The 26,362-nt window shown below is 28.9% G+C and overlaps 1 protein-coding gene and 1 long non-coding RNA gene across 3 annotated transcripts in view; one reads left to right on the top strand and one right to left on the bottom strand.

Annotated features, from left to right (window-relative positions):
* Window positions 1–83: 83 nt before the first annotated feature.
* Window positions 84–544, bottom strand: LOC126551539 (uncharacterized). Its single transcript, XR_007605466.1, has 2 exons — window positions 251–544; window positions 84–189 (listed from the first exon to the last, which is right to left on the bottom strand). It is a non-coding gene; the product is annotated as an uncharacterized LOC126551539 (long non-coding RNA).
* Window positions 545–564: 20 nt separating this feature from the next.
* The window catches only part of LOC114132450 (ubiquitin carboxyl-terminal hydrolase 48-like), a 42,447-nt gene continuing 16,649 nt past the window's right edge, over window positions 565–26,362 (top strand). The window contains exons 1-16 of one of the 2 annotated variants that reach the window (XM_050205122.1): window positions 566–951; window positions 1,036–1,220; window positions 1,666–1,872; window positions 2,000–2,210; window positions 2,752–2,867; window positions 2,978–3,220; window positions 3,290–3,468; window positions 3,539–4,101; window positions 4,179–4,354; window positions 5,839–6,071; window positions 6,201–6,503; window positions 6,574–6,698; window positions 6,768–6,943; window positions 13,999–14,115; window positions 20,319–20,431; window positions 23,475–23,611. In XM_050205122.1, coding sequence (XP_050061079.1) covers window positions 1,084–1,220; window positions 1,666–1,872; window positions 2,000–2,210; window positions 2,752–2,867; window positions 2,978–3,220; window positions 3,290–3,468; window positions 3,539–4,101; window positions 4,179–4,354; window positions 5,839–6,071; window positions 6,201–6,503; window positions 6,574–6,698; window positions 6,768–6,943; window positions 13,999–14,115; window positions 20,319–20,431; window positions 23,475–23,611 — 3,036 coding nt within the window. In that variant the 5' untranslated portion in view covers window positions 566–951; window positions 1,036–1,083. Of the gene's footprint in view, window positions 952–1,035; window positions 1,221–1,665; window positions 1,873–1,999; window positions 2,211–2,751; window positions 2,868–2,977; window positions 3,221–3,289; window positions 3,469–3,538; window positions 4,102–4,178; window positions 4,355–5,838; window positions 6,504–6,573; window positions 6,699–6,767; window positions 6,944–13,998; window positions 14,116–20,318; window positions 20,432–23,474; window positions 23,612–26,362 lie in introns of both variants that reach the window. The other variant, XM_027997946.2, reaches the window with a different exon arrangement.

Below are 26,362 nucleotides of genomic sequence, written 5' to 3' on the forward strand. Positions count from 1 at the left end.
AATTTTCTACAATTATATTATTGTAAATTGATTTCCAGCGAGAGACTGTTTTCACTGCTTCCTAGCTCACCATCCATTCCATTCCCATTTCCCATTTCTCTCATGGTATTTTCTTTCATTATCTGTGAGTCCGACCGAATCAGAGTAGAAGCATTGAATGGTCTGAATGTATGCGCTATGCTCGAACATCTGCGATGTATGCAGTATAAAATATTACGTGTTTAGGTAGGAGAATATTCATGTACCATACATTTTTCGTTAGATACTTGAGCACCATACTTAGTATACTCGATACTTCTATAGATCTATAGAACTGACTCCTTAAGTCCGAAGTTCCAATTTGTAGTAAGCTGTAAGCTAGAATAGTACGACAAGCAAAAGAGGTTGGCAACGCTGAATGTGTGCCTGCCTGAACCATACGTCCTGTACGCGGAATTTGAGAACCCCTAGATAACAGCTATGGAATAATGATATTATTGTAATAAATATACCGACCTACACACATACACAAGCATATATATATATCCAAGTATATTTATGTGTGATATTAATAAAAATATCGGTTTGATTATATTTCTGAAAAACCAATATCTATCGGCTTCACGGTATTACGGTAATATTACTATAGTGTAGTTGGTGGTTTTTGGTTATTTTAAATCGACAAAAATATGTTAACTCGCGTTGTGTTACCAAACGGCCGTACAACGACAACAACAACAACATTAGCATTATAACAACTCAAATTATTACCGTCGTTGTATAAATGTGAAACTGTGCTCAGTAGTGGTTATTGGCTGCAAACAGAATAAAGTAACTATTGTTGGTGTCGACGTTTTATCCCATCATCCGACCGGACGCGCGAACTTCGAGTTTAGTGTTGAAGATTAAAATTATTGTGAAGATTTTTAATCTCCTCAGTTACGACGACGACGACTGAGTAGCAGTGATTTGGTACGGTTTGCTCGCGACGCTTATCATATCGACGTTGTCATTGCCAAATCAGATTATACTTACCGGTTGACGGATCTGTTTTAGGCCCTTAGGTCTTCGTGCTTCTTCGTCGTATGTGGAGGGTGGCACGATATGTCCAAGAAGAAAGATCATGAGAGAAAGAGTCAGTGGGCATGGGCGGAAAACATACACCCAAACAACATCGAATTCGACCATGTACTTAAAGCATATCGCATCGGGCTGCCCAACTGCAAACCTCTGTCTTGCCGGTGAGTTAAATCCCCTGGGTCTCATCAGATTTTTGTTCCATAGTTCCCATATCAATATTTATCATGTCCATTTATTTTAACTATATTCTTGAATCCCCTTGAAATCTTCAGCCATTTATAGTAGGTATTTTTAGTAAAACATGCACAGTTTTCAATTCTTGTTTTATTAAAAAATATTTGTATAGGCAATCATAGTTCTGTACTTATGCACTACTTCCATACCTTTATTAGATAAATTGTATTTAATTTAAATATTCATAATTGATATAATATAATACAGTAGTAACTAATTGAAAATGAAAACTATTTAAACATTTCTGAAAGAACTTTGTAAATAACATAATACCTACTGACTTACTCTGTTAAAATTTATAAATGATATTTTATAACCTATAAAACTTTTAGTTAAAATTACCTATTTAAATATAATATTTTGGTTTTTTAGTCGTAATTGCAAAAACAATCCATACTGTCTATCTGGACTTGGTGAACAACGTTGGCTTCAAGATAAAGTGCGTACTCCTGTTAATGACTACGAAGATCCAGAGCTTGAACGACGACAAAATAATAAATTTGTCGGTTTAAAAAACTTGGGTGCAACGTGTTATATCAATAGTCTTTTACAGTTATGGTTCCACAACATTAACTTCAGGTAAACATCCATTTTATTATTTAAGTTAGTATTTTATGTTTGATTTTGGTTAAATGTGCTTTATAACAAAATAATATGCTTATAATGTTATAGTAATAATAAATTATCTTGTTATTTTAATTTATAGAAAAGCAATATTTAATTGGAAACCAGAAGAAGATTCAACTGAAAGTCAAAATAAGTCTCTTTATATTGAAAACTCGTATGTACCAGAGACTAGTGTTGGTCATCTGCAACTAGTATTTGCTTTAATGCAATTTGGTAAACAACGTTCAGTAGACCCCGAAGACTTTATCACAACTTTAAGAATTAATACTGCTCTTCAACAGGATGCTCATGTAATTTTTTTTTATCAATTAATATTGACAATATTTAGTTTTTAGATTCTGAGCAGAGTGAGAAATGTATTGGTTTTACAATGATGTTTATTTCTTTTTTATTCTACAAACACTTTTTCTCCCCCTAAACTTGCTCAAAAGTATAAGTGTTGCATATTTTCTGAAAGGTAATGTTCTTGAGCTGGTACTTTAAAGAGGTCATTTTTGGATTTTCGAAACGTTACTCGAAATAAAAGCGGTTAAAGCAGAAAAAATGTACAATATCATGATTTTGTAATATTAAATAACAATGAACGACTAATTATGGCTTAGTTTATCATCATAGAAACAAATAAAATTAAATAAAAAAGATCCCCTTGTACGCTCAGAATCGTTTTTTATCGAATGCAATCATTGCATTCAAATCGAATACCTACAATAAAAGTACACTATCCTGTCCGAGGATCGAAGGGACAATGATCAAACATTCACCACCGAAATGTGCTGACCTATTTTTTTTTAATTGATGCTAGATAATAATTAAAATTGTATTGAATTTCAGGAGTTTTCAAATTTGTTCCTATCAGTCTTAGAAAACAAGTTTAGCACACAATCTGATGTATCTGTCAGAGATATGGTTAGAGATAATTTTCTTGGCGAATACAAATATGTAACTACGTACGTACTATCATTAAATAATGTCTATAAGAAGTATAATAATTAAAAACAGTAAACATAAATATTTATAATACCTATAACATTTTAAATGTCTTTATTTTTTTGTATAGCTGTTTAAAATGTAAAACTAAATCTACACGTCCATCAACATTTTATGAACTTGATTTAAATATTAAAGGCCATAAAACCTTAAATGAAAGTTTGCAAGAGTTTTTAAAAGAAGAGCATCTAACAGGAGATGATCAATACTATTGTGATCATTGTAACTGTAAACAAGACGCTGTACGAAAAATATGTTTAACCACTTTACCTCCTGTGCTAAATATCCAACTAATGCGTTTTGTTTATGATAGGTATGTTTTCTAATCAATATTATTGTTATAAATAATAATGTAATTATTACAATATATTATTTTTTTCAGACAAACAATGCAGAAAAAAAAATTAAATACATATATACAATTTTCACAAACATTAGACATGGCTCAGTATTTAAATTTACCTGTTAATTCTGATGAATCATCAAGAGAAAAGCATATGTACCATTTATGCGCAGTCCTTATACATAAAGGTTCAAGTGCATATTCTGGTCATTATATTGGTTAGTTTTTAATATTAACTCATATAATAGTGAGATTTTAGTAGAAAGATTGAATTTTTTTTTATTACAGCCCATATCAAAGACATTGCGGCTGAAGAATGGTATAAAATGAATGATGAAAATGTTGAAAAATTAAAGGGTAAGGGTCTAAATTTGTGTACAGAAGATGAATTTAAATTAAATGGTTCCAAAGTTACTAAAGCTCCCAAGATTCAGAAAGGTATGTTACAAACAAACAATGCTTATATGTTGGTTTATATGCATCATACCATGATAACAAAATTAAAAACTGAGTCGTCTAATTGGGAGTTGTCACCAAGACTGATTCACCTTGTAGAGGCTCGTAATAATAACTTTGAGAATACAATATTAAATATTAAGAGTAATCGAGAGTATGTAGAAGATAAAGATAAAGTATTTGTTGAACAAATGTTGAATTTAATAACTGAAATGAACTCTGTATCTATAAAAGAAAAAAATAAGGAAGCCATTTCATTACAATGGCTTAACTATTGGTTTAAAATTACGCCTAATCAGAATGTCAAGGAAATAAGCAATTGTGCAATATTATGTAAACATGATTTACTAGATCCTGATAAAGTCCATGAAGCCAAATACATAGGAACAGAATTAGTAAGTATGAATAAGCATAAAATACATTCATAAATGATAAATGTATATGACTTGATGCAATTAATTTTTACTTTCAGGCAGATAAATTGTATGGTATTTATCAAGGAGGTCCAAGGCTAAAATTAAATTCATCATTATGTTGGAAATGTGTAAGAAATAAATGTGCCTTATTATACACTAAAACATTAACTGCTGAACAAAATAAAACTATCAACACTGTTTTACATAGTTGGAATCCAAATCATAATGCAGAGTGAGTATCATTAAATTTAAATAAAGAATGAATTTTTTTATTATTTAAATAGAAAATAATATACTATGTAAATAAAATGTATATCAAATGATATTTATATAAATTTATAATTAAACTGTGTATTTTAAAAATAACATTAAAAGTGTCTTTAAAAGCAATATAAAAATTCAAATTATTTTAAATATCTAGTTCCATATTTTTATATATTTTATTATAGTTGCATGATACATTTTGTATCTATATTTGTATAACGTAACTAAAGAACTTAATTTATCTATAGTAAAATGTTTTTTAAATCAATATATTATGTCTAATTATTTACAATACATGAAAGGCAAGTTGATTTTTTAGTGACTGTATGCAGCACCAGATGGGTTATTAATTGTGGACTAGTGAGTTAAAGAATAGCTAACATTTGATTGCAGCTGTAGCTTTTGTACGGTTTGATAATTTAATTATATTATATTTTATACTAATTTGACATAATCATTAAAAATAAAAATACGATCAAACATTCATAACCAGTCTTTATTTTAAGTGGGTAGTTAACTGGCCATTGGCACAACTAGGGTCAAGTTTTTGGGGGGGTTAGAACAAATGCAATGCGTTTCTATTTTGTTTATGGAATGTGCAACATTGGTAATATCTGAAATAATTATATTTGAAGTGACTAGCCAAATCTTTGGGGGGGGGGGGGCTAAGACCCCCCAAGCTCCCACCTAATTGCGCCTATGTGACTGGCCATAACTATGTTACCACAGTTTTATTATTACTTTCATTATAATTATTAGATTTATTTAATCTGCCTAATATAATATATCAATACATCTAATTTACCTATCAATATAAAATTATATGAAATGAAATAGTTGAAAATGGTCATTGAATCTTTAAATTTAAAAACAATTATTATTTATTTTTGATGTTTATTTATTTATTTTTTTTTTCATAATTTTATCATATGCAAAATTTAATACTGTAGCTTTAATACTATAGTCATAATTTAAGTTAACATGTTGACTGCGTATTGATGCCAATCGGCGTCATGAGGGTCATTCAGCAACGCGTTTGACCCCATTTGGCGTCCAATATATAATATTTAAAGTAAATGGTTTATTATTTACTACGCGTTGCTGAATGTTGTTTTATTATTATTTAGCATTGTTAAACGTGTGTTTTAAAATATTTTTTTATCTGCGGTTTGAACGTTTGACCAAATGGGATAAAATTCTTAAGCTAGTTCTAGAAAAGTGGTATACGCACTGTATGAAAATTGCAAAAAGACATACTCAGTCAACGTGTTAAAAACATACTTTTATTTTATTGAAAAAACTTATTAACCATTCAGTTCAATATTTTTGTGGTAGTATAGTGAATTATTGTAAATTAAATACTTAATTCAAATTTAAATTGACTTATGTGTTTATAAAATAATATCTGTTTTTATCCTTGTAATAAATTTGTTATTATTTTTTATTTTTTAGTGATGAAAATAAAGAAAAAAGTTACTGGGTGGGAAAAGATTCATTAAAAAGTTGGCGACGAATGTACTTGGAATTGTTTGAATATTTTGTTAATAACCATGATGTACCTCCAAACACAGCACTGCCTCTTAATCCAGAATTGTTGTCAGTAGTATGTGATCCATCTAGCAGTTTTGTTGAGGACAAAAAATTTTTTAAGTCAAAGGATCGAAGCCGTTATATTAAAATGGAAGGTATTACATTGGAATCTATTGATGGATGTCGGAAACTTGCTCATTTGTTTGTTAACAATTCTATATCAATTTTTAAAATTCTAAAGCTCAATGATTTCAAACCTTTTCATTATTCCTTGTTGGAATTAGAATCAGTCTTAGAAGAAATGACGAATATATTGTCTTCAGTTATTGCTAAAAAAGTTAATGATGAATTAGCTAATGAAGAGCAAAAATATGATAGTAATAAAAGAGACAATTCCAAGAATATATCTGAATGTGTAATTCCAAATGAAAGTGAATCGAAAACTGATGATGAACACAAAGAAGATGATGTTGAGGATAATAGTCATGAAGAAAAAGACAAGCACGATGATTCCGATTCTTTTGATAACAAAAATGATACTGAGTACATGTCATGGGGATTTAATGAAGACATTACATGTTCTCATGGTAGGTTTATAATTCATCATTTTTTCTTATAAGTAATGACTAATGAGTAATTTATTTTTGTTGATAACAGGAAACTTGACTATTGAGAATAATACTAGGAGATTGGTTCCAGAAGTAGTAAAAAGTATACTTCATTCATATTTTCCTAAAGCACCAATATTTGCTAATGATATAGAACCTTGTAATATATGCGTAGTGAGTATAAAGATTCTTTTAACATAGTATTATGACCTATAATTAATTTACTATTGATTCAAATTATAGAATATGCATAATCAAGATGAAATTACTAAAAATTTACATAAGCAGTCTGCTATTTCAGAAAAAGAATTACTAAGTGATTTGCTATGGAATAAAAAAAGACCTGTTCCTTCACAAGAAAATTCTCCATACCCTTGTGTTTCTAAGAATTTTTTAGAATCTTGGAGAAAATTTGTGAGGTAATAAAAATGATATCATTTATTTAGTTTTAATTTGTTGTTTGTAAAAATTGTACATAACATGTTTTATAGTTAGAAAGATCTGTTAAGAATTTCTAACATAAGGGATAACAGGGTTTTGTATAAAGTTTAAATTGATTTCTATACTAAGTTCTGAATTGTTTATTATTTCCTTTTAAGTATCTTAGTATAATGCATCAATGCTTTATTATGTATAAAATGAATGTGTGCGTTTACATTTTTACAATTTTAATATCTTTAATTTTATTTAATTTTGATATTGGATCATGTTTTTGATACATTTTGAAATAAGAATTCTGTTAAGTAATGAAGGGATTGATTTATGGTATACATAGGTTTTAAGTGATTATGGTTTTAGTAGAATCAGTGCTCTAAAAGTATAAATTAAAAATTAATGGTGCAAAAATTGTATTTTTTCTATTATTTTTCTTTTTGATTAATGTGGGATCGAATTGGTGTTTTCAAAATTTTTATTGTTCTAAATTTTAAGACTCAAGTGTGGTGTAAAATATACTGATTTTCAGTTACTTTCGTATCTAATGAAAATAATTCTTCTTAGTATATTATATTTTGTTAACTATCCATTAACAATTAATGGGAAATACTTAATATTAAAAAAAATTTAATTTAAACAAAATTGATGAAACTTAAGTACAATTTTTACATTTTAAATTGTCTTTAATTTTGTCACATTTATAGTGTAAAAACTATTGTCAATCTTTTAATTTTTATATTGCCACAAGGATTTTTAATATTCTTAGTTTTTAAGTTTTGGATTAGTATAATAAGTACAACACACTGGACCTATTGTTAATGATTGATTTGGTTTTGTTTGATACATTTTTTCGACTATTTTAAAGTGTTAAAAAAATAAGTTCCCTTAAAACTTATTTAACCTCAACTTATTTTTGTATTAAATAATATAATGTTATTAAGATGTTCTTATAAGTAATAACATGTAATTGATTACTTTTAAATTTTAATATATAATGAATCATTTTGGTCAATCATAATTATTGAGTAACAATATATGAACCGATCTAATTATATATCGTAGTTAATGGTATATAACAATTTTGAATTTTTAACCATGTTTAATTTATTCCAGAATTCAATATAATTTTAGAATTAGTTCAGATGTCATGCTTATAAACTTGCTAAAAATGTGAATAGATAGAAATTTTTAGAGGATGTCAGCTCAATATTTGTTTTGTCTCTCAGACCACTCACAACATTGATAATAAATTTTCACCTAAAATCGTTTTTTATGATTTTTGAGTAGTCTAAGAGTTAAGTCACGTATTACTAATATTATGGAGTTAAATATTTTTAAGGGTATGATATCGGTTTTGTATTTTATTGTTATTTGATTTTGTATTTGACTTTCAAAATAAAAATAAATGATGTCTAAATTGTTTTGAGACAATATTTAGACAAATCGATGTATCAAACCTTCAAAAATATTATTCTTTATAATTTTTGTAATAAGTGATTTTACCCTAAGATTACTAAAAAACTTAAAAAAAATAATGATTCTGTATAAATGTGTTTTTTCTATGTTGTGCATGGGCCAGAGAGAGAACAAATAGTACGCTGATATCTTCTTAATCATACATTTTTTATGCCAGTAACATTATTTAAAATACATTATTTTAAAGTTAAAAATTTGAATGTGAAAAATATATATAATATAATATATTTCATAGTTGTATATAAATACAGAAAAAATGCATTTAATGTTTTATTAATGCATATATTTTTAAATTTAAAAATGAATCTCGGGATTTGGAAGAATTGGTACTTACCCGATAGTTGATATCCAACTAATAATAACGTCTAACTCATATCACCAAGATTATATTAGTGAATTAATGCTTTCCATTTGTAATGCAATTTTTCTATTCTAGACTAACTACACTATTTCATTTTTTTTTATTGCGAGCAAAAACCATTAATTAGACTAGTCGTCACGTAATGACAGACCTATTGGAGTGATCGATCCCGTTTGAAGTGGTAATAATGAACGCACACTGAAGTTGCACATGATTCTTCATTATCTGCTGCACAGCCCCTAGTGTAATTCTTTACACATTTCGTCGAACATCGCGTGAATGACAGCCTGCAGTGTCAGTGACGAATAGCTACACCACCGAACTAATTGTGTGAAATAAATCAATCTTAATCAATTTTCTTAGCTGATTATTTATACATATAATCTGTTGTGACAAATATGATATTCTGTTAGTATTTTTTTAAAAATAAATTTACTTATATTTGTGTGATAAAGGGAAGAGGAGATTCTAGTAAAACGCATCATTTAGCTAAAAGAGATTCGGTAAATCGGGTGGCGGGCATTGAGGAGGATACCCAATAAATCAGAATTCAATTTTGAAGGGTAAAAATAAGGATGATTTGTGGCCCGAGCAGAGTCAACAACAAATACAAAACCACAGACTGTTGCAATATAATAATATATATATACGTACTAGAGCCCATGTCAGTATATACGTAAAAGTAATATAAAGCGCATTAAATCTCCATGTGTCAAAATATCGTTCTCGAAAAGCAGTGATATCTGCCCATTCGGCAAATTGTGAACGTGGACGATAGAAGAAAAAAGAAAAAAAAGTTGAAATAAACAAAACATATTTTTTAACCAAATGCTACATCGGGTTTCGATTAAATAGTGTTATTATAACATTATGTCACATAATGTACTCCGTAAGAACCATAAATATTTTTTCCTGTTACTCATTTACACTGATATTTAAGTAATAAGTTATCTCAAATATATTTTCTAGCTGCCTTCTGCTTAAAACATAGTATTTTGTTTGTGGAATATTTTCGTATATACAATATACATCAATTAATACTACCTATTTAGTCGTTTAGAGTTAATAGCTTCTTAAACCTTATTCGACGTTAAATTTATTTTCGTGCTATTTATAATACATATATACTAGGGTGTTTCTTAAAAATAAAGATCAACATTTTAACTGGGCCACCCACCTTCGAATTTGAAACTAAACTATAAAATAATAATATCTGTGTAATTTCATAACCATAGGACGTGCCTCAAGAGGGTTGAAATTTCTTTTAAGAGGGTGTATTTTCATTTCAGTATATATTATATACTGACAATTACTCCACAATTATCCGGTTACAGGGTGCTTACTATATTTGAATGAATTGGATAAAATAAAAATATTGTGTTCTTATTTCTAATTAGTTTTACAAAAAGGATTATCTGCCTTTTTTCGTTGTAATTCCGTTGACCGGAAAGCGTAAAAATTTGATATTCGCATGACACTTGTCTCGACCTGATATGCACTCTCCTCCCCATTTTCCTGTTCTTCTAACCCGTTAAATCCTTTAAATTCAAAGGATTTATTTTTACGAGGGTCCATTGCCACCTCTGGAACCTGTGACGTCTGCCCCTGGATTTTACCTGTCAAAATGACATTCGCTGTATTCTTGTAGCTTAACAACTCTAATATTATAAATGTACGTCGTTAAGAAATAATATGGCGATGTAATATCACATGCGTGTGCTGTATAGTACCTAATAACATTCTTATTATATTTACATAATTCGTATTATTGGGTTTATGCAAAGCAAGTACGTATATTCTTTTATTAAAAAAAAAAAAAAAATACCGAACTATAGTCAATATATAACAGTATAATATTATAATATTGGCTAAATGCTTTTTTAGGCGTCTGATATAGTTTTAAATTCGATAGTTTATTGTTTGCTTAAAACTATATAGGTACATTAAAGTGTGCAGTGATTTACTTAAATTCACTTTAATTATTTATTTATTTTTTCTAAAAATACAACTCTTGAACTGTGGAAAAACGACTATTGAAGATATTAGAAAAAGTTTACAGTGATAAATTTAAAATAAAATAAATGGATACATTATCATATTTTGATATTTCATGTTAGGTATTGGATATTTTGATCTATTTGAATAGTTTAATTGTATCGTAGGGTCAGGAATGAATTGTTTTATTTATTATGTAGTGTAATTGTGTTATAGGATTCTTTATTATTTAAAATTTTAGTTCATACTTTGTAAAATAAAAAAACCTCTTGACAAGTTGGAAGGTTTCTGGTGTGTTACAAAACTATTTGTTTGTTTATTTTATTTTTGAGTTTTACTGGTTTATAAACTCGCAAACAATCAAGCCACGGTACAGTGGGTTGGTGCGGAAAATCTGATTTAACAAGCATGAATAGCTTTTAACCTTTCGAACTTCTATTCAGCTTTTCTTTGCACTTGGTTCGCGTCGAATAAGTAAAATTCTTTTGGAACGCTCTCTGCTGTTCTCATCTGTGAGTATACCACCCGCCTTCAATACACGTTTTATTGTGATCGGAGAACTGCTACAGTGGACTTTCTGGCGGCATATTATTATAGTTATCGAAACGACAATGTTGTATCGCCTTAGCGTCCCTCCCATCGTCCTTCTCTACATGTGCACGCATATATAGAGCTTCCATCACCTCGAGCTGGTATAATTAATCAAAAATGTTGTCGGAGGACAATGTGATGCCGGAAAGGAGAGGGGGCGCCTTTGCTGTATTGTTATACAGGCATCGTTATGTGTAATTAATAATTCACACTTAATTAGTCAGAAGATATTCGGGTTGTGGTCAGAGGACCATTGAGAGGAGGGACACGTCGAACAATACTTGACGAAATTACGAGCTGCCTTCTCTGGCTGCTTGACGACTTTTCATTTTAAGAGCGGTAACGAGAAAAGGGCCTTTCCCAAATTATTAGACGGTGTATAATAATTATTCAAAATCCGGCGTGGTGCGTGGCTAAGTTTTTGCGTGTTCGTTCGGACGTTAAGGATCGTTTATAAATTACTTTATCACCGCACATACACAAAGGGAGGCTGTCCACTAGCCTGCAAATGAGCGTATGTATGCGTGTTGTGGTAGTGGTATGATTAAACCGTTTTCTGCGTACGTTGAGCGAGAAAGCAGGCAGCTATATCTTTTATCGGGTCGTGGTTACAATATAACAACGGACGACGAGTGAATGCCAAAAAAAAAGCGTTGCGTCGTTATTTGTTATGGGTGTATAATAGGTGTATAATAATAATTTGTCTTATGAAAAATATGTTATTATTTAGCAATATTTAGCTACGTCATATCAGTTTTCATTTTAACCGCTATTTTTATTGAACTAAGTGCAGTTGATCGAATTTATTTATATTTTGGTTATACAAGTCCGTACTTGTGTAAGAGTGATCAATAATAACAATAAATAAACAAACCAACAATGGGAGAAAATAAGAAAATAAACATTGTTTTATGAACATATTGTACAAATTTATTGTTTTGTAAAATTATTATACTGAAGTGTAAAAATAAATCTGCGCACATATACAAAGGTGTAGTGAAACAATGGGAGGGTAGCAAAGTACAGGCAATTGTCGTACGTCCGTGTCCCCTTAAACGACCGGAAATCTTTATTGGAAATAGGAGCGGGTAAAGCTGCACGTGCATTTGTTTGATGGGTTTTCACCTACACTGCGTTCGTCAGTGGTTTAAGCGGTGGGGTTTATATACCGTTTTGGACTTGTGTCGACCGCAGCGTACCGCTCTCATCTTCGAAGAAGGGTGTGCGGTGGTGTGTACCCGTATATACTATACACTACACTAAAACTACGTTCTATACTATAGTATTATATGTATAGGGAATATAACCATAATATTTTATATTATATATGTATGTGTGTGTGTGTGTGTGTGTGTGTGTGTGCTATATTACGGCCGTGTATGCTATTACACCGCCTGCGCGCTTTCTATATCCCCGCGGGGTACAGTTCAGTATATAATGTTGACTGATGGCCGGCCGTCTCCTACATGTGTTGCTCTGCAGTAGTAGTCTGCCTCGCCTTTGTCGTAGTTTTCGAAGCTCTGAAAGACGTCGTCGTCTTCGTCGTCATCGTCATTGTCGACGGGTCACACTGAACTGTGCGTATATATACAGAGCGCTCGCTTGATAGGGTGGAAAATAGTACTGAGGGGGACTTGTGGCGATCGTCCAGATGAATTGCTGGCTATCAAGACTCGCCACTGATCGTAGCGCGTGTGCTTGTATGTGTGTGTGTGTGCTAATGACGTTACACGCCGTCGCCACTCTGACCCTACCAACAAAACGTATCATTTCTCAAACGACCCGAGGCCACTGCCTCCCTATACCTTTACTTCTTAAGTTCCCTGTGTTTGTTCACCACGAGTATATCTCATCTCCTGTGTGCGATAGAACACTTCCATTTTTTTTTTTTACCATTTTGAGCTTTGGTAATTTTTAACCAATTTATGTGACTTGAACTAACCAGCATTGGATATTTTAATTTTTAAATTATGTTTAAAAATATATATTTTAATGTTAAATTTTCAAAAAATGTATAAAGATTTTTTTGACTTATTCATTTTTTTGTAGAACTACTGCAGACATTTCTTTCTGCGTGGTTACCGACTTTTTTCTATTCCCAAAAAAATAAGAGTGATTTTTTTTATTTAGTTAACTGATATAACATGTACGAAATCTCGAAAGACAAATATACTGCACAGTACTTACGTTATATATAATTCAATATTTCAATAAAATGCTTATTATATCGAAGTCGGCGCTTTATGGTATACGTAATTATTACATTATTGTATGGTTTATTTAGAATAATACGTTTTTTTAAGAATTTTCTTCGAGTTTGGTTACAAATATATATTTGGATATTCGATATCAGTTATTGAATACTTAATACACATAATATAACTAATAACTATTCAATTAAACTCATTTATAATTTCAATGTATTAAGTCTAAATATTATGGAGGTACACAGTAACCTATTGTCAAATTATTATACCTACATAATAATATGTCTTGTTTATATTGTCTTAATAAACATAATATTGAATGTACTTCTACATTTTAATTTTCTTACTTAAATTATATTTTCAGCTTTGTTGTATTATATTTTTAATAATAATAATATATCTGTTACAGAAATTCATCTAAAGAACCAAGACCGCAATCGATTGTAAATGAAGCACTTCTTTGCAAAGAACATACTGGATTGTTATTTGAACCACCTTCGAATTTGTATTCTACTGAACAGAATCCGTAAGTAATAATGACTAATAAATTAGTTATCTATTTTTGTAAATGTATTATATTCCTATAAATATTAATTGTGTGTTGTATTAAAAAATTCTACTTATTACAAATTCTGAGTATATTTAACAATAATATTGTTCTAAGTAATTAACGACTAAAAGTATTTTCTCAATGTTAATAATTTATAAACTATCGAGTTCAAGAAATAAGATTATTATTAATTTTTTGGTTATTGAAAAATACTTTTATAGCTCTACTAGTGTATGTTTCTTAATGCAATTTTATATCTAGCTTTTAAAGTAAACAAAATATGACTTTATAGAGCATAGATTATCATTCAACTGCATCACATAATGGTTTTTTAAACTTAGTTTTATACATATTAATTTTTTTTCACAATTTACTTTTAAAAAAGTACATACTCATCTTAAGAAAAATCATAGTTTCCAACTTGAAGAATGTACAAATATATTATAACATACTATATAGTATATCCATTACAATGAAAAAAAAACCCCAAAAAATGTTTGAATAAAATGTTTTATTTTTTTTATAATATATGTTGAAATATTCTAATCAATAATCAAAGCTTAAGTTTAATACTTAGAAAATAGTAATTTAAGTGTATAATAATATAATAATCGTCCCTGTAAGTACCATACATTTTTATCCTGCCCTTGGATGCTATTAGAAGATTTGATAATATAATAATACGATAGTGAAATAATAGAAGTCACACAGCGACATTCTTATTTTTTATGTTGTAAGACTACGACTATCATTATTTTTTAAATAATTTTAATTTTCAACTATAGAATACGTAATTCAGTGTTTCAAAATTTAGTTAGTTGGATGATCGTCATGTAAAGTTACCATAATATTATAGTTATTTAAATGGTTAAAGTTTATTTGGTGTGTCTGAGTTATTTATTAAATATTTTTTATGAGAACTTAAATAAAGTTGAGAAGTGAATAAGTGATTCAACTAAGTTTTCAAGAATGCACAATGTACGTTTATCTCCAATATTTAGAGTGATTAGAGAGGAAATTTTTAATAGCAAATTATGGTTGGTCCTTTAGTGACCTAAAGTAAAAATTGACAATATTGGATATATATGCGCTTATCGTTTAATATTTAAAAATAAATTTAACACACTATACAGTAGATAGGAAGATTCTGCATAAATTCTAAATATTGAAAATACATGTATTAAACCCCTTTTTTCTATAACTTATAAGTGATTGAAGTTAATTTTTATGGAATTTAATAGGTACTTCAGCTTTAAACAACGATTCCTCTAAATGAATTTTAGTTATTTTATTGGATTAAAAAAATAAAAACTATTAACTATGCAACAATATGAATTTAAAATATTACACCATTGGTGTCTATTACTAATTTGTTATTATTTTCTACAGGCAGAATGTTGATAATATTTTGATACATTTTAAGCTATATTAATTGTAGATACTTAAAATATTCCACCTTTTTTAGATTTTTTTTCCAATATAATATTAATTATCATGATATAATTTTCTTCTTGGTTAAAAACTCGAAAATATTAAACAAGCAATGTTCCTCTTAAGTTGTCCTAATAGTGTTTAAAATGGGCAGGCAAGTAGGTACCGTTTTCCTGTACATTAGGTGTCGAGTAATCATTGAGTCATGTTATCAAGAAATAATAATATTATAATAAATGATAATTCCTTGTTTTTTTTTTAATGTTATCGCCTACTTATTATATGTAACTTATTATTATTATTATTTCAGTGAAATATGTATAGCCTAATATAGGATTGGTAATGATTGATAAACTGAAATAAAACGCCTGTTTGAAAACTACTACACAGCAGAACAAGTTCTTTGGTTTCTTTTTCAATATTTATCATGTATAAGTAATCTGCCTGTTTTTTACTGTGACAATACTCTATATTTATATACCTAGAACACAGTTACGTTGTTCTTTCTAGTGGAAAACTGCGAAACTTTCGGTGTAGTAAGTTAAAACAAGCGTGTGGTATACTTTCACCTTCCGTTTTAGTAACTCTTCCACTAAAGTCATCACGATGACTGAACGACATTCTAACCAACAGAGCCGTGTTGTGATGTCAACTTCTCACACCACCTCACCGCAGCCCACTCAAAATTCTTCCCAGTCGTTCCACAGGTTTTTGTTGTTTTCGATGCAATCAACTGTAGTTTTTAATTAATTAATTTTGTTTCTCGTATTCACTTGACGGGTCAAGTTCTTCGGAAAATAAGAACCTGCGTCGCTCGTATCATCGTTGTGGGGGGTAGTATATTATTATTATTATAAGAGCGTCGGGTTGAAAATTATATATTATAATATTTTCAGTCTGTTCAAAATGGTTTTTAATAGCTGGGCGGGTTGTCGTGCGTGTGCGTCTATATTCCTCGAAAGAAGGGGGTACGGGGTGCAAAATAATCTTATTGGCTTCTGCTGCCGCCGCCGTTTCTAGCGGATGCGCCATGGTCCGCGGAGGAGAGGAATTTAACGTGACGGTGATTATGCAAATGTACACCGAGTGCCTGCCGTGGCGACTATGCAAATCGTCGTGCCCATAAGAGATGTGTTTTTGTCAGCTGCCGTCAGTATTTAACAAATTATCCAATTAATTAAGTATTATCGTCGTCATTGCGGCCGCACCCTTCCTGTTGCGTGGGTGGAGAGAGTATATTCTCGAGACCTCGACGTCGCGGTTGCCTTGTTTTGATGGTTACACTGTCGTGGACGATGTGTGCTGTAACGATGTCGGCCAATACATAATAATATTATAATATATTATATTCGAATGTTGCTTCTCATAAATTCTGTTTTTAAATACACATCAGATTAACGTAGTCATAAACTTATAATATAATTTAAGCATCCATTAGATATAATCGTATAAAATATGAGTATCCGTTTATTAAATTTGTTCTTTTTGTGTAAATTAAATTCTTAATATGTGTTCGGAAAACCATTTAAAATCCATATTTTACGTTTGTTTTTAGATTTTTAGTGGATCGATGTAATTAATGTAATTATACTTATCTACGTATTTATTTTACAATAATGTATTTGTTTTTTTTTGTGTATGTGTATACGATAGGTATTCGTTAAAAAGCTTTGATTTTCTAAAATAGAAATGGTTTCAGTACCTATAAAATTGAATGTAGTTGGTACTTTGTAGGTCAAAAGTAAAAAGTTAGTATAAAAGTAAATTGTTTAATAGGGAAAAATAAAAAAAAAATTGTAGGAAAAATGAGAATTTTAATTTAAATAAAAGAATATTTACAATCTGTAATATTTATATTTAATAAGTAAATTTGGTAGCAAAATATAACAACACGAATAACGTTAGGAGGGAGGCCCACCTGCGCGTGGAAACCCTCCGACTTGGGGGATAGAGAAGTTTTTTAGTTAATTAATATAGTTGGAATACGGACGGATAGTGTTACGTCACAAATGTTATAAATCCTTATCAAATGTCCCAATTGGATCCAAACAAATATTTCGTACTATATGAAAAACATACTTTTAGAATATTTGAACAAAATTTTAGTTTAAACTTTCAATTTACGCGATTTTTCATTAAACTAACTATGCACAGTGCATTAGTACACATAAACCTTAAGAATTAAACAATTCTGCTTAAACAACGTGTAAAATGTTAATTTTAAGCGATATTATTACATTGTGATAGCTTTTGTTTGGGTCCAACGGATCCATTGATAAGATTTGTACGTATGATAAGAATGTGTATGACGTAAGCACTATCCGTCCGTATTCAAAAAATCTCAACGCAAGTGTCTTTTTTTATCGCCATAGAGGGGGGGGGTATTTGGGATGAATTCATTGGTTAAGTTATACAATAGTGGATTTTATGGTTTATTGATATGGTATAGATTTTTTTATATTAGCTTTTTATAGGCTGTTTAAATTTTAGGTCCTTGTGTAATGAGAAGTTTAAGGAGTACCCCATGACGTAGATGTTTTTTGGTGAAGAGAGATTGGTTGGAAGGTTTGGGTGGTATGTTTTTGGGAATGCTTGGCACATTGCTATATTTGGATGCCATTAGCTCAAATAAGTCCTATGGGTTTTATTATTGATTTATACATAAATAGTTTGTTGTTGATCGAGAGTGGACGTAATATATTATGAAGTCTAGCATTAAGAACTTTTCTTTTTAGTTTCTATGTGTGGATTTCAAGATGCTTATATAAGATTAGACCGAAATATTTAGTTTGAGTTGTAGTTGGGATTAGGTTATTTTGGAAGTAAATTGCTGGTATGAAATTTTTTCTTAGAGTGAAAGGACTTCCTGAATTAATTTTGATTTTCTATTTGAAAAACAACTTTAAAATATAGGGGATTTTTATAATTATTTTTTATTTAACTCAAGAACTATGAAATTCAGATTCTTGAAGTGTTCACCAAATATCTTTATTATCATTTTCTAGTTACGATAACACTTTCAAAATATTTTTTCTATGTCAACTAAAAAAACTTAATAATGCTGAATCAAAATTCTTAAAAATTTAAAACAAAATCCCACATAAGTTGTTCTTAAAATATTTGAAATACATAATTAGGAATAATTTTTTTATATGCATTTGAATTTAAAATTTGAACTTAATTTGTCGAATTCACAAAAAAAACTGCAAACTATTGTGTATTATCGTAAGAAATTCATAAAAACTTTTCATTTTATACCAAGTTTTGAAAATTTAATACAAACGTTTTCAAAAATAGTTCATACTGGAACCACAAAATTTAAAAATATATATATAGTCGATTATACATATACATTTAGAGTTCTAATCTGTACGAAATTACGGTTTACAAATAATAAATAATGATACTAATTGTTTATTTTGTTATAATTTAAAAGTATTATTCGTGGGATCTAAAAAATTGTATGTACATTATAGTATTGTGAATTATACTATACTCAATAACATTTTTGATTCCTTTTAATGTATTTTACATTTATACTTGTATTCAACTTATATTACGAATTTATTTTTACTGTTTTACGGTGCTTACAGGATATAATGTTATTAAATGTTGAGTTTTATAAGTTGATATAATTTGCTAAAAATATATGTTACTATAATAATTAAATATTAATATAAAAAATGCAATATTTTCGAAAAACCTTTTATAAACCCACTATAATACTAAAATTAAAATTAATGTATTAAAAAAATATATCACGAAATATATATAGTGATTATAGGCTAATATTGACGGACTGTCTCTGCTCAGATTCGTTTTCATCATACATCATTGAATTTAAATTTAACATATTTATAATAGTGACCTATTTTGCACAGCAAAGTGGTACTCACATGCTAACTTTTTTGTATTCATTATCTTTACACATTGCTATGCCTTTACGTATCAACTATATAATATTATGATTGGTAGAGGTGTCTTACGTAAACAATTAGATTTAGGTATTCATTCGCACTGAGTTAATAATTATTTCTCATGTAAAAATCAATTTAAGTAAACTTTACTGATTAAATAGGTAATATTATTTATATTATCTTGCCTCTTACCAGCTAATACATTTTTTATTTTTGGGGTTAAGATTTATATGTATTTATCTGTAAACAATTTTCTTTTCGATTTTCAGAACATTTTATTGCATATTTCTTCTTTTTTTTAGTAAGCTGCTATGTATATAATATTCTTCTATGACTAGATAAATCAAACATTATCTAATGATGAATGTCATAATATGACATTCATCATTAGATAGATAGACTTATATTATAAGTTAATTATAAAATATCGTTAAAAATTAATTTTAATTTTTATGTCTAATCTATACAATAAGTTTTAATTTAAATTAATTCTGTTGTTTTAGTTATCAATAATTATTGTTTACTATTATTTTTTTTTACATATCTGCCTAGTTGTAATAATACTAATAGATAAATAGGTAGTTATTTTAATTTAAATTTTAAATTTTTCTGCCTTTGTCATAAATAAATATGAGTTCAATATATTTAATTTATATTATATTAAATATTACCATTTTATTTTTAGATAAGTTGGTACTAATTTTGATTGAAATGTTTTTGGACACTTTTAAATCATATGAGTTTATTCATTATGTTTGTATGACGTAACAATATATTAACGTAATTTTTACTATTTAAATCTAATAACATATAATAACATTTGTGTTTCAGAATAGCACTGTTAACTAAAGAAGAATGGACGATTCTTTCACGGTGCTATGCAGCTGATTATGGAGTATACTTGTACTTTGGTGAACTTGGAATGTTTACAACATCAAAACCAGGTAATTTATTAAATTTTTGATGAAATTATTGCACACACTTTTAATTGATAATTGAGTGTAATTTAACCATTTATTTGTTTTGCTTATATTATTTCATTTATACGTTAAGCTTAATAAATATTTTATTTTATATTTTTGAGTTTTAAATATTGTGAAAAAATATATATTTATTTAAAGTTTATTGCTTATTCAATGCATTATAATTATTCATTACATTTTATTGTACTGCACACTGAAATAAGTATACATAAAAATTCACTAATATCAATTAAGTGAAATAAAAAAAATTGTTCTTTAAATCCTTGTGTGTAAATTATTGGAAACCGACTGAATTATATATAAAATAAATTGGAACTAGCTCTACTTCAAAATAATGTTTTAAATATTTATAGTATTTTATTATATTTGAAGTTCCACTAATCATAAAAATCTCTTTAATATCTTAAATTTATAATACCCGTTATTGGTTTGTTTATTTTAATGAAGTGACGTTGTAAAACTGTTTTGGTTTTTATTGTCTTTTCCTTTATTTCTTATAACATGTAATTATACAGCAATAGAGGTTCGAGTAAGTTGATTGTCGGTCTACCCGTCATAACACCCTATAAGGTTGTCTTTCATACCTTAAGTATTGTTCTTTGAGATAATTTTATTTCAAAATATAATTATGTATACCATAATTATAAATTAAAAATGAAAGGTTATATTTTTATTGATAAGTAGTACGTATACAATCAAATTATTTTAGGTGAATTGAGCAGATGTTATATACACTTTGCCACATTAATGTTATTTTTTGTTAATCATAAAGTTTTAAAATTAAGGAAATTATGTAAAATAATTCATTTTTAAATTTAAAGAAAAATTGGTTTTTAGAATTTTGTATTTGTATAAGTATAAAATTTAGAATATTAATTTGTCTCAAACAAAGTTATATTCAATTTAAAGCTAAAATAATTTGTTTGTTTATCATAACAGAGCTAACAACTATAATATGATGTATATTTTCTGATCAAATTTGCTTGTTATTTCTACTAGTATGCACTCTTTTTTATTCTCTGAAAGAATCTAATCAAATCTATTCTAAAAAAAGAAAATATATGTGTTTGTTGGTTTGCATGGCAAAACTTTAAATTTTACAGTTTTTTTTTCTTAAATATATTGCCATTAGCAAATTAGTCTAATTTATTAAGAATAGCAGCCAAAGCAAGATGCCCAATGCGAGAGGTAATGTATTTTCATTTGGAACGGTCCCAGAGGAACCCGAAACTTTGGTCCGAGCGCTTCCTTCTATCGTTTTTTTCTCACCACTCTCATTGGACTGGCTCTGTTTTTGTGCCTCGGAATTAATATCGTGCTTTTGTCCCGCCCGCCGAATCCCCGCAGCTTGACTCGAATTTCAATTCCGAATCGGAGGAGGTCATCTTTCTCCACACACACACACATTATACACATGACTAACATAATACACGCAGTGGCAAGAAACTAATTCATTTAAGGGACACGTGGAGTGGGAATGTTTGTATGTATGGTATTGCGCATGTGAGAAACGTGATGGGAATGCTTGTAAATCATTAAAAGGTCACCTTTGGTTGCACCGAGGGGGTTCCGTAGACGTTATAGCTGGACCCTGTTATCTGGGCCGAAGGCATTGATCATGTTTGTGGTGAATCCAATTAAAGATATGGAACAAGAAATCACAGTTTGCGTTCCAAACAGGGTTGTATATTAATCGGGTCCAAAGACCATTTCACCCTTTGCCCCTCAGTGTGCAGCCGTGTCACGGAGCCGTTAAATCATTCGTAATGTGGCGATTCTAAACTATACATGTGCTTAGTATTTATGCCGTGGTTGTCGGTGAAGGGAAATGAGAGCTCGCTAACAAAAAAAACTTAATTTGATTCATTGCCATTTCTGGGTTCTACGAGACCTATCAGCTATAGTGTTTAATTATAATAATTTTCATTGTGTAATGTATAATCCGAATACAAACTGTTATGATGATATTGGAATTATTATTATTATTAATTACTCATATTGTAACAATTGATAATTATTATATCTTCGTCATAAATTCTTATAAATTGCAACTATATTTTTGTTTGTTTTTAAACAAATATTAATTTTTAGTAAATATTTGGAACTATTAAAAAAAAATCTACATGTTTATTTGCAAGAGATGATCATAATAGATGTAATTTTTTTTCTTCCAGTTAAAAATTGAATAAAAATAGTAAAGTAATACTACTGTATTCAATAGGCTGATTTTATTTTGTTGAGATTTTAACTAAATAGAAAAATTTATTAATATCGTTTGTTAAATTCGGAGGGACCTCGTGTACTTACGAGAAAGGGTTGATATCACCCCCTCTCCCTGTAAAGTAGTTAAATGAAGCGTGTTTTGTTAGTGGTCAGCGAATTGCAGATAACCGAATGCGATTTAGTTCATTTGATACAGTCGTTTAAATAGAATCCATTGGAAAGGGGAAACCCTCTTCCTTCGTCCATAGGAATATGATGTAAAACAAACGTAACGCCGAGAAATCAATTTGGATTTCTTGACTTACTAGTTTTTTCTTTCTTTTTTTCACCCTATATAAAAAGACCATCAGTTTAATAGTCGTTCAATATGTTTAACGACCAGTTGGAAAATCCAGGAAACCTCTTTTACTTCCCCCTCCACCACTAAAAACGGTCGTTAAGTATTGGTTTTTTTTCAAACAAACCTTTTTTCTCCCCTGGACACAGGCAGGTTGAAACGAGGTCCCGACGTGGTTTAATAAATGACAAGGCATTTGTCGCGCTTTTATCCCATTCTGTGTAAAAGGGATAGCTCATCTTGCGACGGGACCCAACGATAATTTGAATCGCCCTAAAATGGGAGAAAAAAGTACTAATGACGCGTTTTTAAAGATTAATATATGAAAATATATGTAGAATTTAATTTTAATTTTTTTTTTTTTTTGTTAAGGTTGTGTAGAAACTATCATTAATAACCTTACTCGTTACCTTGTTAAATGAAAAATTTAACGTTTTGTTATAGAAATATGTGTGCCTTGCCGTCAGAGAAGACTGGATGAAGAAAAAAAAGAACAGTTGAAGTATAATAAAGCAAAAATTTTTATTAAAGTGATTGAAAAAGAATCACATGAAAATAGGTTCAACGGAATCGATGACAAGGTAAAAATAAAATAAAATTACGGCCTAATAATATTAATAAGTAATTTTATAAGTTTAATATTATTAAAGAAATTAAACGTACCTAATAAATACTATGGATTTGACACATATGGCATATACATTTCTATTTATTCTCTTTGTTGAAATCTGGAATAGTTAAGTTTATTAATATAATTTTATTTTTGTAAAAATTAGTGTTAAAATAATGTGAAAAATTTAGTTACCAAATTCAGTTGCATTATTATTGGCTTTTAGATTTTAAATAGTTTATTATGTAGGTAATATTTAGTTATACTGAGTGTAATACAATAAAAAATACGAACATAATATAAAATACAAAATATAATAATATAGTGGTATTATTTTTATATATAAGCTTATTTTGCTGTTGATTCAATTGATTGATACTGTTCGCGTGTGTCAGTTAATCCGACTGGTTTTCTTTGCTACAGCATAATGATAAAGTTTAGTGTCGATAGAAATAAACAAATAAAATGTTTTAAAAAGAAAAAACCAGCTAGTTCAGTTATATATATATGTTATTGAGGCTCGAGCCAAACATTGCCGCCGCCAGTATCCACCCTATCTATATTGCGTAATTGGTGATCGTAAAACTCGATAATTTTCTCGTGAGAGCCGGCAAAAAGACTGAGAGATGTGCGGAAAGACATTATAATAATAGGACTTCTCTCTCGGCGCAGACACTGATGGTGAATATTCCGGTAATAAAGCCATCGCGCCAAAGATACATGCATTATTATATTGTATAAAGAGGCTGCTGCCACACCACTCATGCTTGTAATCATGTGCCAAATCGTAAACTTCCCATTTATACACATATACATCCTGCGACCTTAACTGTAGTATTATAATTACCTGAACCCCGGCAAACAAATCAGAACAAGTACAATAAAGTCAGCCGTTAAATCTCACTGTAGCGCCGGGAACAAGGACTGAAAAAACGAATAAAAAAAACAAAATATAAATATAAAATACATCCTCGAGGTATATGTGTACGCGTCTAGACCGTCAAAATAATTACTGTTGTTGTTTACGACCTAATGCTCAGGTGAAGACTGTTCAGACTGGAGAGTTTTCATGTACTCGTGAAGATCTGTTCGTTTCTTTATTTTTCCTCATTCGTTTGTTGCTCATTCAACAATTTGGCTGAGCTCAATACTATTGCGCAAATAGTAATGTGATGTGTGTTTACCATAGGTAATGAGTGTAGTAAGGATAATAGTAACGATACTAATCATTTTGACTAGACAATTTATAGTATTAGTGACGTTCGTTTTCAAAAAATAAAAATAAACATTATTTGTTCAATGTCATTTAAAGTTGAACTTAAAATAGAAATAAATATGTTTAATTTGATATAGTCTATACTTTACTGTATCATAAATAAAACTGTTCATAAATTGATATTATTTATGTTGAAAATTCTTGTTTTTGTAATATTTTGTTCATAAATTTACATTCTTCACCATTTTTCCATCAATTAAAAAAAAAAAAACATTTTTATAAATGTATTAATTATTTACAAAAACGACCTTAATATTAGCTAATATAGAATCTAGCTGATAGATTATATTTAGATAAATGTGGCTATTAACCTTTCTATTGTTTAGTAAGTTTGGTTACTCGATAAGAAATATTGTACATGAAATATCAATAATTTTATTGCACCTTATATGTATAGTGAAGTTTTAATAGTTACTGTGTCTTATATACTTAGTAACTTCTTTATCAAATATTGTCGTCAAACTACAAAAGATTGTAACATTTCTCGTTTTATTATTCATCCAAAATGGTCATATTGTATCCATTTACTTGAGTAAGCTTTTTGATAACAATTGCAGACTATCAATTTTTCCAACGTAACAATAATTTATAGTTAATTTAGTCACATGTTTTGATTTTTCGATGGCTACTTTTTTCAGTCCTTTATTTGTTATCTAACCCAATATATATATAAATATGTATAATTTTTTTAGTAATTGTATTTATTGCACTTATCGTTATTAAATACTTAAATATTAAAGTTAAAATATAAATTGTTCATATCTCATAGTATGTTTTTATGTAAACTATAGTACTATACCAATACCTATACCTAGGTAGGTATATACCTATGAAACATAAATATCTTCATATTTTATTTAATATTTATCATAAGCTAATTAATTTTAATTTTAAATCAAAAATGATATTTTTTTTCAAAATTAAACAATTTTAAAAAGTATTATGTATACCTATTATAGTTTTATTTCTAGTAATATGTTATAGTTTTTTACGGTTATACAGAAAATTTTAAACAATTTACCCTATAGTACAAGGGTGGCCAAACTTTTTTTGGTTACGATCTACTAAAAATATACTTCACTTTTGAGGATCGACTTCCATAGAAAATCTTTTTTAGTATCGAATAATTATAATTATTAAGAGACATATAGGGCGAATGGCCCTAAAAATAAATTCTATTACATGATCGACTTTGAAATTGTCCGCGATCGGCTGTTTGACCGCCCTTGCTATAGTGCATCGACACCTGCCATTTGTATCTAATATTTAGACTTTTTAGGTTTATACTAGTGAAAATTATAAGTTTGAAACAAGGGCATTGACATTCCCGAAGATTTTTAAATATTTCCTTTAGGTACCTACATAATACTTATAATTTATGTAGCCATCGCACATTAAAATATTTAATATTAGGTGTTATTTGTTGCTTTTCGCTGGTTATACGTA

This window comes from Aphis gossypii, chromosome 1, assembly GCF_020184175.1.
Source record: "Aphis gossypii isolate Hap1 chromosome 1, ASM2018417v2, whole genome shotgun sequence".
NCBI lineage: Eukaryota > Metazoa > Arthropoda > Insecta > Hemiptera > Aphididae > Aphis > Aphis gossypii.